Source organism: Ovis aries, chromosome 4 (assembly GCF_016772045.2).
Source record: "Ovis aries strain OAR_USU_Benz2616 breed Rambouillet chromosome 4, ARS-UI_Ramb_v3.0, whole genome shotgun sequence".
In the NCBI taxonomy this organism is placed as follows: Eukaryota; Metazoa; Chordata; class Mammalia; order Artiodactyla; family Bovidae; genus Ovis; species Ovis aries.
Window position 1 is genome coordinate 13,132,248 of NC_056057.1, and position 17,783 is coordinate 13,150,030.

A 17,783-nucleotide genomic window follows, 5' to 3' on the forward strand; every position below is an offset into this window, starting at 1 on the left:
GATGTCGTCCCAGTTACACCCCCTCAGGAAAGGAATGCTTGGTCGTTATACAGAATTGGAGAGCGCAGACAAGGTGTGCAGAAGAAATGTGAAATCACCCATAGGTTCACTCTCTGTTCCCCGCCCCAGCCCCGCCTCCCAAGCTTGCTGTAGCTAAGAATGGGAGACACTGCATTTTTCTTTTGGGACCCGTGAAGTCTGAGGTGTTACGGAGGCACTGTACTGGCCCAGCAGTGTGGACTCTGTACAAGGCAGGCACTTGTGTGGCAGTAATTGTTGCATCGTCTTCTCTGCAGAGCAGTCACCTGGTTTTTTTTAACGATGTACCACTTAGCTTTGTTGGCATCTTTGTTTGTACAGACAGTTTCTGAGGTTGTGGAGACAATTGATTTAAGAAGCATAGTGGTTAACACAGTATTTACAAAGTCATCATTTCTATTACAAGATATATGAGGTCAAAGTTAGTGTGATTCAAGGGTCAGTGATCCCCAGCTTTGACCATTAATCCTATGGTAATGGAAGTGGTGGCAGCTTTCACCTCAGACCCACCAAGAATTAATGTGACAGCCCTGTCCTCCACGTGTTTTGACAAAGATTGCCCATTATCTTGTTTCCCTTGAAGCACTCCTGCCCTTTAGGCTTTGCCAGTAAATAAGAGAAGAATGAGACGGATACCATTTGTAGATTTAGTGTTCTGCTGACATTTTCAACAATGATCCAGAATCAATTACACTGGACCGTAGTTCCTGGAGAAGACTAAGTGGAAGGGACAGTTTGTTTATAAGAAAGCAGAGTCCCTCCTGCTTTGTGGGGGTAACATGAGACATTTTGACGCTGGACCACAGCTGTGCTGCGTGCAGTAAAGTTCCTGTTGCATCCAGGCTCAGGTTTACAAGCTCAGCCTTGCGCGCGGCACCGGTGTCGTCATGCATACATGCATTCCCTAACAATTGGTTGGTTGTTCTTCTGTCTTGTTTGTCAGTTTTTTCCACCATGTGATGTCTGGCCTCAGCTTGCAGAGTTTAAAAATGAAGCATATTTTTCTCATGACCTTTACAGAAATTAAAATTTTCAATTGACTCTGTAAGTCTCGGTTAATGCTAGAAATGCTTGCTAAGAGATTTTTTTTTTTTTAAACTTTATCAGCATTTGAACCTGTTGGAGGTTTTGAAAAATTGTGCAGCCTTTGCTTTTATTATTTGGCCTCTGGTAAAAGGTGGTAAGGGCTTCCCGGGTGGCTCGGCGGTAAAGAATCTTCTTGCCAATATAGGAAACACAGGAGACGAAGGTTTGATCCCTGGGTTCGGAAGATCCCCTGGAGAAGGAAATGGCAATCTGCTCCATTACTCTTGCCTGGAAAATTCCTTAGACAGAGGAGCCTTTTGGGCTACAGGCCATGTAGTCACAGAGAATTGGACATGACTGAGTGACTGAGCATGGATGCAGAAGGTGGTAAACCTCAAGTAGAGATTCTCTCCTCCAGAGATGGACACGCTCCTACTAAAGTGCAAGATTCTAGATAGGCCTTTATCTCACAGACATAATTTCTACATAATTTCACCCTAGCAGTTCAGCAAAGATAAATCTTTTATTGCCGTTGCCACTCACATGCCTCTGTGTCTCAGCTGACCTTGGGAGAGGAGCTTCCGCTCCCAGGACCTTGGTTTACTCATGGTCCTTCTGAGGCGGATGATGCCTCAGCTCTTTTTGCTTCCCAGTCCCTGTGTGCGGGCAGCATGGCCATGTTCCTGCCTGCCTTCTGTTGTCCTGAGAATGGCTGGCCACACCAGCAGGGGCACCTTAGGCAAAATTTCTCAGTGCCTTGAGGACTTAGGCTCTCACTAAGTCCCCTCATAGGAATGACAGTATAGGATCTCTAGAGCTTCTAACTCTTCCTGCCTTCCGACTCTGCTCCCCTCTAATCCTCTTCATAAGCTCCCGTTCTCTTTCAAGGTTGTTGTTCAGTCAAGGTCACAGCACATGAATCTTATTCACACAATGAATCATGTATCGCAAAGCTCTCCCTATATACTTTTTTCCATCTCTTATTCACTGCTCCAGCTTTGCCTAGATAGAATTGCTTTGTCCATAATTCTGGTGTTCTCTCTCATTCCTACCTTGAATATAGTATTTGTTCTCCCAGAATGCCTTTCACATGCCTCCCCTTCCCCACTTATTATTTGCTAATGGTAAGGATAGCTGACTAAAGTCTGCTTTTAAGGATCTTTCTGGAGATCCTTTCTTGGTTACACCTCTCCTCCCCTGTCTCTCAGGCAGGCTTAGATGCACATACTCCTAAAAAATTATTGCTTAAGCATGCTGTTTTTTTAGTCTCTATATATCATAACCATTTTACATCAAGACATTGTCCATACATGTGTGTATGTATGTGTTCAAATCAAACTGAAAGGTTTAAAGTATAATACCCTTAGTAAAATTGTAATGAACACTGATGTTTTCTATTATATTTTTTCTGTTTAATTTTCTCAATGCTATTCATGACCCATTAGGCTGATTTTACAACAAACCACTGGCCCCAAATAACTGTACTTTGTTCTGTGGTGAAGACTTGGAGTGTGGGGTATCAGTCAGAGTCTAACCAGAGAAACAGTAGGAGATACATATTAAGAGGTTTATTTCAGTCAGTTGGCTTACACAAATGTAAGTGTGCAAGGTTGAAATCTGTAGGGCAGGCCATCAAGATGGGAGGGAGGGCAGAACTCTGTAACAGACTGAAGCTGCTGTCCAAAGGCAGAACTTCCTCCGGTAAGCCTCAACTCTGCTCTTAAGGCCCTTCAACTGATTGGATGAGGCTTACCCTGATTTTCTAGGATAATCTCCCTTACTTTTTTTTTTGGCTCTACCAAGTGGCATGTGGGATCTTAGTTGCTGGACCAGGGATTGAACCTGTGCTCTCTTCATTGGAAATACAGTGTCTTAACCACTGGACCCTCCCTTACTTAAACTCAACTGATTTTGGACTTTAATCACATCTACAAAATATCTTACAGTGAACCTAGATTACTGTTTAATTAAATAACTGGGGGCTGAAGCCTAATCTAATCAAGTTGACATATCAAAAGACCGACACAGTAGGTACGAGGAGCTTGCTCTTCAGCCCATTTTGTTTAAAGAGTAGAAATCAATTTTAGTTCACCCACCTCTAGTATACTTTACATCACGTTGCTATCTTCTGCTGTGCTCAAGTTAACCTCCTGGAGATCCTTGCCCACTGATTGGCTGTTATTTGGTCGCATCCATGTTTTCACATTTTCTCCCGTCACCCTGGAGAGATGCACCAGTTCAGACAGTTTTACATTGCTGTGCTGTGATTAGTCGCTCCATCTTGGCTGACTCTTTGTGACTCCCGTGGTCTGTAGCCTGCCAGGCTCCTCTGTCCATCCGGCTTCTCCAGGCAAGAATACTAGAGTGGGTTAGTTATGCCTTCCTCCAGGAGATCTTCCCAACCCAGGGACTGAGCACAGGTCTCCCACATTGCAGGTGGACTCTTTACCATCTGAACCAGCAGGGAAAGGGCTCCTTCTGCTTTTAACCTGAACCATTATTTCTGATGATATTTTTGAACAGATGATCAAGTTCCCTGCAAGGCTCTTTCTTTTACTCTATTTCCAGGCAAAATTCTGGGTCTGGAATATACTTCCCAAGGTTGTTAAAACCTCGAAGTTTAGTATTTAGTCCTCATGATACCCCATAGCCCTCATATGAGAGGTGCAGTCACCCTTGGGACCTTTGCATGGGTGAGAGTAACCTTCTGTACATGACTCTTATACCATGGAAAGTCTCTTTTCCCAACCTTCAACCGTCTTTGGTGTGGCCCGTGATTCCCTTTCTCCTCTTTAACCTCACTACCCCATACATGCTGTAGTACTCACCTCTATCTGTTTTCTTATTTAGATAATTCAAAGTAATCTCACTCCATGGGCCTTTAGAAGCACAGTGCTGGGTCTGGTAGTGAAAGAAGTGAATACTAACTGCTAAGACAAATCTGAGCACAGACTCTGACTTATTGGCTCAACCTGTTGCATCTGTACAGGAGTATTACCTTCTGTGAATGGGAAGTTATTTCTCTAGGAGATTATCCTGCCCCCCGAAAAGTTGCCAAGTGGTGCTAATTAGTTAACTTTTTCCTGTGATGAAGATACCTGTCCAGTGGGAAACTGGACCAAGGCCACCAGTTTATTTCATGCTGGCCACTGGTTGTCAGTTTGAAAAGCATATGTCTGATTTAAACTAAAAGTCTGGCTGAGCTGAAAGAGAACGTTGCTGATTTCTCATGGATGTGTTTAAATGTTTATTACAATTTGAAAAATACCAAGAAAACATGAACATCTGTGGAACTGTCCAGTTTTCTGTTCAGCTGTTTACTGGAAAAACTCACGTTTTTGGACAATTTGTCCAAGTTTAAAATAAGCGAAGTTTATATTTATTTATAATGGAATTTCTTTTTAATTACTCTAGTGGCATAAGCTGATTTTGTAAGGAGATATTAAGCTTATTTTTAAGATTTTTCAAGGACTTTAACTATATACATATTTGTAGACAAATGTGCTAATTATAACTGAATTCTAGTTTGTCAAAATGAAGAGATATAGGACTTTCTAATCTTTTTATTTCACTGATAATTTCTGTGTATGTGACCTTAATAAAACTCCACTTACTTTTAAGTATTCTTTCATAAAAAGTTTTCTTATATTTAGCTTATCTTTCTCAGAGTCAACCATTGCTATTTTAAATTTGAAGAATTTACATTCTCCATATTTCATTGTTGATTATCTACAAGTATGAAGTGATTGGTGCCATTGATAATACAAAAATGTATGTTTAATTTTATCATGGGTTTTGTGTACATTCCATGAAAGTGTCTGGGGATATAAAAATTTACAGCACTCCAGTGATATATAGAGAGGCACTATCTAGATATGATTATCTCAGTTAGATGTCAAGCTTTTGGAGCCAAAGAGTATTCTATTTTAAGGACTTTGTGATAGTTAATTTTATGTGTCAACTTGTCTAGGCCACGGTGGCCAGATGTTTTAGATCACGTATTATTTTAGATGTTTTTGTGATGCTGTTTTTGAACGAGGTTAACATCTAAATTAGTAGACTTTGAGTACAGTTAAGTAAATTGCCCTCTGTGATGTGGGTGGGACTCATCCAACTGGTTGAAGGCTTTATAGTGTGGCTCAGACCGTAAAGCATCTGTCTACAATGTGGGAGACCTGGGTTCGATCCCTGGGTTGGGAAGATCCCCTGGAGAAGGAAATGGCAATCCACTCCAGTACTGTTGCCTGGAAAATCCCATGGACAGAGGAGCCTGGTAGGCTACAGTCCATGGGGTCCCAAAGAGTTGGACACGACTGAGCGACTTCACTTTCACTTTTCTTTCTGACTTCCCGTGAGGCAGAGAGAATCCTTTGGACCTGAACTCCCAAGAGCAGTTTTTCCCTGTGTCTCCAGCTTGCCACTGTACAGATTTTGGATTTGTCAGTCTCTCTAGTGACATGAGCCAATTCCTTAAAATAAATCTGCTAAGTCATTTCAGTCGTGTCCGACTCTGTGTGACCCCATAGACGGCAGCCCACCAGGCTCCCCCGTCCCTAGGATTCTCCAGGCAAGAACACCGGAGTGGGTTGCCATTTCCTTTTCCAATGCATGAAAGTGAAAAGTGAAAGGGAAGTCGCTCAGTCGTGTCTGACTCTTCGTGACCCCATGGACTGCAGCCCATCAGGCTCCTCCGTCCTTGGGATTCTCCAGGCAAGAGTACTGGAGTGGGGTGCCATAATGCAAATATGAGGGCTGATGGCTTAGACAGTAAAGAATCTGCCTGCAATGTGGGAGACCAGGTTCGATCCCTGGGTCAGGGAACATCTTATACACATACACCTCCTGTTGGTTGTGTTTCTCTGGAGAAACCTGATGAATATAGGCCTCTTTGTGTTGCCTTTTGATCAGCCTGTCCTCTACCTCCCGTTATGTTAAGTATATTTGTTTTTTCACTTCCTGTTCTTTAGTTATTCATGAAGCCACTAGGCTTGCAACTAGTGAAATACACCTTTTGTCCTTACAGACTTTGTCTTTACTAGTTATCCTCATATATGCCATGTATATTGTTCTCTGAGTTTTGAATTTCTCATGTAAAACTATGAAAAGTAAATACTCTCCTTTTTTCTGCCTTATTTACTGGATCAGTTGGTACAAGAGTTGAAGACTACTTCCGTAAAGCTTTATATTGTCTGTAATTTACTTTCAGTTATTACAACATACACATCACCATATTTATGGGTATAGCTTTCTTTTAGGAGTCTTTAGTTAGCACTCTAGGTATAACACTCATGGATCTTCACTCAAGGATTAGTATTTGAAAGAATCTAATTAGATGTCTACGCTCCAGAGATGCATACTTTAAATCTGCATAGGAAGGTTTATTAATGTTAGGAATGTTACAGATAATTGGTTAAATGAGTGATATTGAAAATACGTGGATTGGTTTTAGAAATATTATATGTAAATGGATTTTGATTCAAGCAAGCTGAGGTTTTACAGGAGTGTGTAACTCTCTTATTCATTTGGTCTTTTTTTCTGAAATGTAGGATTTTGTTGACAGATCAAGTTAGGTTAGAGACATTCCACTGTGGAATATTGTCACAGTTGCTTTAAGCATGCCTCCATGCAGGTTACTTGTCAGAGTAACTGAAGGACAGAAATCTGAGACTGTACTGAGCATGCAGGATACAGCTGTGGGTCTGTTTTTTCATCCTCCTACTCATCAATATGTGTTTATATTCATCAGAAAGCTCTCACCTATTTAGAATCTTTGGACACTGCCAGTGCTTACCCGCAAATACCTGATGATTTTAAGCTCCAGTTTGGCTTATGTCAGTTTGTACCGAGATCCTAACATACTCCCTGGCACACACTAGGCAATCTAGAAACTATAATTCTTAACATTGTAAATCAGTGTGTGAAGGAAAGGAAACTGAAGTTTTGTGTACATTGTTCTAAGGCTGTCAGGATCCTCCTTTCTGACGATGGTTTATCACCAAATTTGTTTTTAAAAACTTTGAGGTGGACTGTCTTCTCTTAGTTTCAATTTATAGAGTCCCTTAAGCAGAGCTGCTAGAATCATGTGAAGGTGAGTTAGAGTTCTGCCAAGGAAGCTTGTGATAAGTGGGGCCCGTTTGTGGAAGCATGTGAATGCTTGGCGAATCTCCACGAGCATGCTGTGCCAAGCCATCATCTGAAATGCAGCTTGCTAGGACCGGGAACACTTTCCGCCTTTGATGTGCCAGGAGATGACACAGAACACAGGCGACAGGCAGAACTGAAACCCTGGGGAAGCCTTGTGGGAGATTCCTTCCAGTCAGCATTTACAGAGAATCCTGGACTCATTTTGACCTGCATTGATTAAAGAAAGTGTGTTGTCAGGAAGTAAAGGAAATCAGGTTTTTTTCCCTTATTGTTGAAAAAAGGTTGCTGTTGTTTTGAAAAAGTGTTGGAGCTCCAATTACTGGAAATGTGAAAAAGAATGGTTCTAGTTGAAATCTTATAAGCTAATTTTAACTTTATTTATTTTTCATAACTTTGGGTTGCAGGGTCAGAAATGTCATTGCTAACTGTATTTGTAAACTTGTTATCCCCAAAAGCCTGCCTCTGCTGCAAAGCAAGGGATAAGGTCTTGTTTTGTTTCCTTTGATCAAGGAATAGAATATCGCTTGTTGCCTCTGAAACAAGAAGTCTTAAATTTAAACATCCTTTTGCTTTTCTCAGTGAAATAACACAGAAACAATGTAAAGGTGACTGAACTAAATATATGTGTATATCTCTTGAATGGTGCTGAATATTAGGACACAGGATGCTGTTGGCCTTTAGTTTTTTGCATTTTTGCATTGCAGCAATATCATGATGGGGTTTTGATTATTATTTGCATAATTAACTGTTCATATATATTTATAGAGCAGTTGTAATATAAATAAAAATGATAGAACTATTGTAAGAATACTGAATGAGCCATGACCATATTGACAAAAGGGAAAGTCTTACCTAGGTCAATTTTCCTTTCATCTCTGAGGTTCTTCCTGGTCAAGGCAAAACAAAGCCTAGCAAATAACAAGCCATTGTGTAATGATACTATATTGCCCTGGACATAGGTAGGGGTTTCGGCAGGCCAGTCTACACTGTAATATCAAATTAGTCTAGTAGATTTTTGTTCCAAGGGCATTAAGCGTCATAGTGAATGAAACATTCAACACTTATTTGTAAATAAGAGTATGAGATGAGTGTAGGTATCTAGGGAAATATTATTATCTCTGATTACCCTGGGAAAGCTTTCACTCCCCTTACGTTGAACCCAGCATAATTATTTGGATTGTCTCATTTCATTTTCACAGCAACTTTATATGATAGGTATTATTATTATAATAGCCATTTTGTAAATAATCAAACTGAGGCTTAGAGTGATTTTACTGTTTGGCAATAGTTACATGGCTAGGAAATTTAGGAGATCTTTAATTTAGATTAAAGTTAGGGTCATACCAACTGAGAGTATATTTAAACCTATATATATGGGCTTCCCCCTGGTAGCTCAGCTGGTCAAGAATCCGCCTGCAGTGCAGGAGACTCCAGTTCAGTTCCTGGGTGGGGAAGATTTGCTGGAGAAGGGATAGGCTACCCACTGCAGTATTCTTGGGCTGCCCTGGTGGCTCAGCTGGTAAGGAATCTGCCTGCAATGTAGGAGACCTGGGTTTGTTCCCTGGGTTGGGAAGATCACCTGGAAAAGGGAAAGGCTACCCACTCCAGTATTCTGGCCTAGAGAATTTCATGGACTGTATTATAGTCCATGGGGTTGCAAAGAGTCAGACACGACTGAGTGACTTTCACTCACTATATATGAATATATAGAGATAGAGGAGTAGATACATATGGATATAGATATAAATATATCTGCCATGTGCCTTTTTGATTAAGTAATATATGAGCCTTTGGCTAAGTAATTTCAGAGCCTTTCATGTCTGCAGAGATAGATCTTTCTTATCATTGCATGAAATTACATCTTTGTAAATACTATAACATAGTAAGACATTTTCTCTATCTTTGAACATTTATATAATTTTCCATCTTGGGGAATTACAAATGCTTCTTTAATGAACTTCCTTGCACAGATATCTGCACACTTGTAAATATCTCTATGAATACTTACATGTAGCATTATTGGATCAAAGGCATTTGCATTTACAATCTTGATAGCTAATTTCAAATTTTGACTTTTTCCCTGCTTTTTCAAGGGTATTTCTCCTATATCCTCACAAACACTAGATGTTGCAGGCTTTTTGAAAAAGTCATCCTATAGGTGACTATATTGCATTTCCTTCTTAAATTAATTTTTAAGAAGAAAATTTTTAATGAAATTGAGCATCTTTACATCATTTATTGAACAGTAGTGTTTCTTTGTTGAATTCTCAGTTTCCTTCTCCCTACTTATAGATGGTAGTTTTTAAGGTGATAAAACATTTCTTATATTACAAATGTTCATATTTCATCTTGATATTTGGCAATATATTCTCCTAATATTTGACCTGTTTTATGATTTCATTATGGTGTATATTGTTACCTAGAAGTTTTTAGCATTAATTTTTAATCAAATACTTTATTTTCCTTAGGCTTTTTAGGATCCGTGGCTTTTGGGGAAGATTCTCTCTTGCCTGTTAAAAACATTGTTGCATCTTTTCTTTTAGCAATTTGTTGCTGTTCAGTCACTAAGTTGTCCGACTCTTTGCAACCCCATGGACTGCAGCACACCAGGCTTCTGTGTCCTCCACTCTCTCCTGGGGTTTGCTCAACTTCATGTTCATTGAGTTGGTGATGCTTTATAACTATCTCATCTTCTATCACCCTCTGCTCCTTTTACCTTCAATCTTTCCCAGCATCAGGATCTTTTCCAGTGAGTTGACTCTTCACATCAGGTGCCAAATTATTGCAGCTACAGCTTCAGCATCAGTCCTTCCAAAGAGTATTCAGGGTTGATTTCCTTTAGGATTGACTGATTTGGTCTTCTTGCAGTCCAAGGGACCCTCAAGAGTCTTCTCAAGCACCACAATTCAAAAGCATCAGTTTTTGGTGCTCAGCCTTCTTAGGGTCCAACACTCACATCCGTTCATGACTACTGGAAAAACAATGACTTTGATTAGATGGAACCTTTGTTAGCATAGTGATGTCTTTGTTTTTTAACACTCTGTCTAGGTTTGTCATAGTTTTAATTCCAAGAAGCAAGCATCTTTTAATTTAATGGTTGCAGTCACCATCTGTGATGATCTTGGAGCTCAAGAAAAGAAAATCAGTGTGTCATTGTTTCCACTTTTCCCCCATCTATTTGCTATGAAATGATGGGACCAAATGCCATGATCTTAGTTTTTTTTAATGTTGAGTTTTAAGCCAGCTTTTTCACTCTCCTCTTTTACCCTCATTGAGAGGCTCTTTAGTTCATCTTTTCTGCCATTAGAATGGTATCATCTGCATATGTGAAGCTGTTGATATTTCTTCCAGCAATCTTGGTTTCAGCTTATGGCTCATCCAACCTGGCATTTCTCATGATGTACTCTGCTTGTAAATTAAATAAACAGAGTGACAATATACAGCCTTGTCTTAACTCCTTTCCCAATTTTGAACCAGTCATTTGTTCCATGTAAGGTTCTAACAGTTGCTTCTTGCCCCGCATACAGGTTTCTCAGGAGACAGGTAAGGTGGTCTGATATTCCCATCTGTTTTAAGGAGTTTCCATAGTTGGTTATGATCCATGTAGTCTAAGACCTTCTCATAGTCGCTGAAGCAGAAATAATTGTTTTTCTGGAATTCCTTTGCTTCCTCTGTTGTCCAGTGAATGTTGACAGTTTGTTCCCTGGTTCCTCTACCTTTTCTAAACCCAGCTTCTACAACTGGAAGTTCTTGCTACACATACTGCTGAAGCCTAACTTGAAGGATTTTGAGTGTAATGAGAAATGCATGAAATTGTTTGGTAGTTTGAACTTTAGCAGTTTAATAATTTTTAATTTTTTTGTCCTTAGCCAATGTAAATTTTACTTTTGTTAATCATATGAAATAGGAATTCTTTTTTCCAGGAGGATATCTCATTCTTTCCCTACTATTTTTTGAATAGATCACCCAAACTAATTTGAGTAGAAAAGTAGAGGAGAGAAACAGAAAGTACAAAATAGATCTGTCTTTGGGCAAAGTATATTGCATTAATAAATGAGGTTTTATTATCTCTTCTGATATCTGATAAGGTCTGTTTCCATTCTTATTCTTAGTTTGCAAACAGCTTCCTAGTTTCCAGGAATAATGTTAGTGGAATTTCAATTTTGATTGCCCTGTATTCATAAATTAAATTGGGGCAAACAGACATTTACAGTAATTTAGGATCATAGGTGATTTTACAATATTAAGGATTTTAATCGAAGAACACAAAATGGCATTACGCTTACTCAGGGCTTTTTTAATTTTTCAGTTACGTTTTAAAGATAAGGATACCCTTGCACATTTATAATCACTAATTTTATAATTCATCATCTTGTCTATTATATTTTCTAAAATGACTATAGATTTTTTTGGTCAGTTTCCAAATTCTGTTTTCACTGAACTCTTTTTTTTTTTTTTCTTTTTCCAAAGGCAAGACAACACTGTTTTAATTTCTTTAAAATGACATTAGTATTTCTGCCTGTAGGTCTCACAGTAAATTTGAGGTTGTATGATAACTTATCACAGATATAATGGTTAGGGAACTACATCTCTAGAAGCACACTTGCTTTTCTTGTGATTGTCCTCTTCATTTGTAGCAGCAGTAACCCAAGTTTGGCTTGCTTAAGTTTAAGAGAATGATTCTTCTACATGAGTGAGGGAATGTAGAAATCACTGAACTCTTGTTCTAAATTTTTCTGTTTAACCTCTTGGATTCTCCAGGTAAACAAAAGCTTAATTCACAAATAATGAATTCTGGCATTTTTTTTCATGTATTTATAAGGGTGCCCACATAATTTACCAGACAGTGAACAAGCTGAGGATGAAAAGTATATTACCTTATTTGTTCTCTACAGAATGAAATGGTGATATGGTCCTCTGATTGCTAGATGCCTCCAACATTATTTAAAAAATTATTTTCCAGCCTGTAGTTATATAGTTAGTTTTCTGTTTGTTTTATTTAATTTGGGGATATCCCTAAATGAACGTTATAAACCAGCCTTTTTTAGGAAGACTATTTGCTAGCAGATGTGTGTGTATACACTCACAGTTCAGTTCAGTTCAGTCGCTCAGTCGTGTCCGACTCTTTGTGACCCCAAGAAATGTAGGACGCCAGGCATCCCTGTCCATCACCAAGTCCTGGAGTTTACTCAAACTCGTGTCCATTGGGGCAGTGGTGCCATCCAGCCATCTCATCCTCTGTCGTCCCCTCCTCCTACTGCCCTCAATATTTCCTAGCATCAGGGTCTTTTCAGATGAGTCAGCTCTTCATATCAGGTGGCCAAAGTATTGGAGTTTCAGCTTCAACATCAGTCCTTCCAATGAATACCCAGGACTGATCTCCTCTAGGATGGACTGGTTGGATCTCCTTGCAGTCCAAGGGACTCTTCAAGAGTCTTCTCCAACACCACAGTTCAAAAGCATCAATTCTTCGGTGCTCAGCTTTCTATATAGTCCAACTCTCACATCCGTACATGACTACCGGAAAAACCATAGCTTTGACTAGACAGACCTTTGTTGGCAAAGTAATGTCTCTGCTTTTTAATATGCTGTCTAGATTGGTCATAACTTTCATTCCAAGGAGTAAGCGTCTTTTCATTTAATGGCAGCAGTCACCATCTGCAGTGATTTTGGAGCCCTCCAAAATAAAGTCAGCCATTGTTTCCACTGTTTCCCCATCTATGTGCCGTGAAGTGATGGGACCAGATGTGAGAGTTGGACTGTGAAGAAAGCTGAGTGCCAAAGAATTGATGCTTTTGAACTGTGGTGTTGGAGAAGACTCTTGAGAGTCCCTTGGACTGCAAGGAGATCCAACCAGTCCATTGTAAAGGAGATCAGTCCTGGGTGTTCATTGGAAGGACTGATGCTAACGCTGGAACTCGAATACTTTGGCCACCTCATGCCAAGAGTTGACTCATTGAAAAAGACCCTGATGCTGGGAGGGATTGGGGGCAGGAGGAGAAGGGGACGACAGAAGATGAGATGGCTGGATGGGATCACTGACGATGGACATGAGTTTGAGTAAATTCTGGGAGTTGGTGATGGACAGGGAGGGCTGGCATGCTGTGATTCATGGGGTCACAAAGAGTCAGACACGAATGAGTGATTGAACTGAACTGAACTGATGGGACCGGATGCCATGATCTTAGTTTTCTGAATGTTGAGCTTTAAGCCAAGCTTTTCACTCTCCTTTTTCACTTTCATCAAGAGGCTATTTAGTTCTTCTTCACTTTCTGCCATAAGGGTGGTATCATCTGCATATCTGAGGTTATTGGTGTTTCTCCCAGCGATCTTGATTCCATCTTGTGTTTCTTCCAGCCCAGCATTTCTCATGATGTACTCTGCATAGAAGTTAAATAAGCAGGGGTGACAATATTTAGCCTTGACGTACTCCTTTTCCTATTTGGAACCAGTCTGTTGTTCCATGTCCAGTTCTAACAGTTTTTCCTGACCTGCTTACAGGTTTCTCAGGAGGCAAGTCTGGAAGTCTGGTATTCCCATCTCTTTCAGAATTTCCAGTTTATTGTGATCTACACAGTCAAAGGCTTTGGCTTAGTCAATAAAGCAAAAATAGATGTTTTTCTGGAACTCTCTTGCTTTTCCAATGATCCAGCGGATGTTGGCAATTTGATCTCTGGTTCCTCTGCCTTTTCTAAAACCAGCTTGGACATCTGGAAGTTCGCGGTTCACATATTGCTGAAGCCTGGCTTGGAGAATTCTGAGCATTACTTTCCTAGCGTGTGAGATGAGTGCAATGGTGTGGTAGTTTGAGCATTCTTTGGCATTGCCTTTCTTTGGGATTGGAATGAAAACTGACCTTTTCTAGTCCTGTGGCCACTGCTGAGTTTTCCAAATTTGCTGACAACAATGTTGAGTGCACCACTTTCACAGCATCATCTTTCAGGATTTGAAACAGCTCAACTGGAATTCCATCACCTCCACTAGCTTTGTTTGTAGTGATGCTTTCTAAGGCCCACTTGACTTCACATTCCAGGATATCTGGCTCTAGGTGAGTGATCACACCACCGTGATTATCGGGGTCATGAAGAAGATCTTTTTTGTATATTTCTTCTGTGTATTCTTGTCACCTCTTCTTAATATCTTCTGCTTCTGTTAGTTCCATACCATTTCTGTCCTTTATTGAGCCCATCTTTGCATGAAATATTCCCTTGGTATCTCTAATTTTCTTGAAGAGATCTCTAGTCTTTCCCATTCTGTTGTTTTCCTCTATTTCTTTGCATTGATTGTTGAGGAAGGCTTTCTTATCTCTCCTTGGATCTCTGTATTCAAATGGATATAGTTTTCCTTTTCCTCCTTTGCTTTTCACTTCTCTTCTTTTCACAGCTGTTTGTAAGGCCTCCTCAGACAGCCATTTTGCTTTTTTGCGTTTCTTTTTCTTGGGGATGATCTTGATCCCTGTCTCCTATACAATATCACGAACCTCCATCCATAGTTCATCAGGCACTCTTCCTATCAGATCTAGTCCCTCAAATCTATTTCTCACTTCCACTGTATACACACACACATACACATATGTACATATATAAAAATATATATACATTCTTTTATTCACATATTAAATGCAGGAGTAAAGTTGAGTTATATTGTGTATGAATATCATTTAAATCCTTGTTTAACAATCATATAATTGAGCCTATTAGCAGAAGTAGAGTGGCAGACATTAATGGAATAATTTCCAGTCATCACTGTCAGTAGTTTCCAGGACCTGTATGTTCCAGATCCAATTACTTTTTTGTGTGTGTTACTAAAATTTGTTTCTCTAGGCATGCTATATTGTGATCCATTCAATTGTCCATGTTTTCCAAAAGATACAGATTTTTTCTAGTGTCTTATATTTGAAATAATCATTTCACCTCTCCTACATTTGAATATATAAATCCTTGTTTATTCTTTAGGATTCAGCTCAGATAGTTCCCCTTCCATGAAATTCTTCACTTTCTCTGAACAAAAAACAAATTGCTTGGTACATTCTTTTGTTATATCAATTATCACATATGTGGTAGTTGTTTTTTACTTTCTGCGTCCCTACTAAACTGTGAGCGTCTTGAGAATGTGCTTTCTTCTGTGTCTAGCATAATGTCTGGCATAGAGCTGGTACTGTATAAATTTTTGATGCATGAATATATGTGAATACATTATTACCAAAACATATAAGGGAAATGAAAGATCAAAAAGGCTGTCTTAGAAAAAGTCATAAACCTGACAATTTAAGAAAAACACTAGAAGGTTCTATGGAAGGGGCATAGGAAGCATATTTTATGAAAAGATTAATTTCACAGATACAAACCCCATAGTCTAGAAGTGTTCCTTTTGATGCAGAGATGTTTATTGTGGTGGAGGAATGTGGTCGAGACCAACTGTGAATGGTGCATGGCTATGAAAACATGTTGAAAGTCAGGAACAAAGGCTATAAATGACACGATTTTGAAAAGTATGTAGACTGAGGAACCACACTGCATGTGTTTCTGTGTATCCAATATGTGTTTCTGGTTTATAGACTACCATATATAGCATATAAGAGCTGCCAGTTTTCCAGCAATATGAATGTAAACCACATCTGGACTAGCAGGGCCAGCTTGATAGACAATAGACTTGATTTCTTCCATCTTTGACCTTCAGTCCTGCTTTCTACGTTTATTATCACTTTTTATGCATATTTTTTAAAAAACTGCTCACTCTGAGATTTTAAATTTTGGAGGACATGACAGAGTTTTGTCAGGCACAGTTTGAATACTTCATAACTATTGAATTTAATTGAAAATGTCAGTTTTTATCATGCAAATTAATTTGGTTTGATGAATTATATATTTCTTTCTTTTGAATATTCTTTAATGTATTAAGTGAGGGATTGTAAACCAACTTCCAGTTACTTTTAAAATAAATCAAATATTTCAGCAGAAATAAGGATAATACGTTTCTTATGGCTACATTTGAAGACCACATGTAATGATCTTATGAATGATTTAGGTCAGGAAGAAAGACCTACCAATATTCTATATTTTCTGCAGATCTTCAGCAATATTTTGATAGTGATTTCATTAAAATGTTCAGTGAGAATTTAATTTATATTTGCATGCAAGTAAAATGAGAGATGACAAATGAGAGCTTAATACTGCCTGGTACAATATACAATAGAAGTCAGTTTCAATGATTTTATGTGTCAAATATAATTCTAGTACCAGCACACTACCGCACCAGGGCTTTTACAGGTCATAGCATGGAATGCATTACGTGTGAGCATTTGCCCTAGCAGCATGCTCAGGATGCTTTACCTTAGTTTTATTGCAGCTAATATGGTATACCCTGATTCTGTAAAAAGTGATAAATATTGATAACCATGTAATGATTAGCTGTTGGCTACTGTTGTCTCTCAAATTATTAAAAGTGGTACACTTTTTAAATTAGTGAGTTACTTTTATTCTGATTCAGTTTTCCTTTTCCTAACATCTCTATTGATTTGATGACGAAACAGTTGTATAGAAGAAATTCTTCATACAAAATTTTTAACTTATGTAGTTTTGGATACTTAGCAGAATTTTTTAAATTAAGAAAGCTGTCTTTTCTGGATTTTCATCTTATTGTTGACGTCTTACTACAGGTCTTCAGCACATACTCCAATGAAGACTATGACAGGAGGAATGATGAAGTTGACCCTGTGGCTGCTTCGGCTGAGTATGAACTTGAAAAACGTGTAGAAAAGCTGGAACTTTTCCCAGTGGAACTAGAAAAAGGTATATGAGCTCTGCAATGTTAATGTTATGCTGGTATTTTAATAGTATAGAAATGACTTTATTTTCCCTAAGTATAGCCTTTTTTCCCCCTAAGGATTGGAGAAAGTTTTCATTCTCATGGAAGGTTTTATTTTTTTAATTTCAAAAACAGTTTATATGAATTCTGTATAGATGTTATATTGAAAGACTCCTCCATTACCATCCCTCCTGAAACCCATCTACTTTAGTTGGCTGGATTTGTGACTAGGAGTAGGGAAGTGTGAATGAGGTCTGATGTTTCCTTGTATTCCTGCAAACCACTGGTGCATGTGAAGAGTCCAGGGAGAGCTGCTATGAGAGCTCAGCCTAGGTGTTTGGGGTAATTAAAGACACAAAAGTGAAAGTGCAAGGTGCTCGGTGGTGCCCGACTCTTTGCGACCCGATGGAATTCTCCTGGCCAGGATACTGGAGTGGGTAACCGTTCCATTCTCCAGGGGATCCTCCCAACTGAGGCACTGAACCCAGGTCTCCTGGATTGCAGGAGGATTCTTTACCAGCTGAGACACCTAGGAAGCCCATTAAAGATATAGGATCCTGACTGAAGATCTTGATTAAAGATACAGGATCTAAGTAAATAGATATTCTGCATTCTTGGATGGGAAGACTCAGTATAGGAAAGTCTCTCCTATATCTGATAGGTATCTTCGATCCTGATAAAGTAATATATAAATTTAATGCAATTCAAATAGAACTGTCATCAGTTACACTGGGAGAGGGGATAGCATAATATAGTACTAAAATTTA

At 39.1% G+C, this 17,783-nt stretch overlaps 1 protein-coding gene across 25 annotated transcripts in view; it reads left to right on the forward strand.

Annotated features, from left to right (window-relative positions):
* Positions 1-17,783, forward strand: part of PPP1R9A (protein phosphatase 1 regulatory subunit 9A) — a 345,069-nt gene that overhangs the window by 167,315 nt on the left and 159,971 nt on the right. For all 25 annotated transcript variants that reach the window (XM_060414484.1, XM_060414485.1, XM_060414467.1 and 22 more), the window contains one exon: positions 16,868-17,000. In XM_060414484.1, the coding sequence (XP_060270467.1) occupies positions 16,868-17,000 (133 nt within the window). The remainder of the gene's footprint in view (positions 1-16,867; positions 17,001-17,783) is intronic.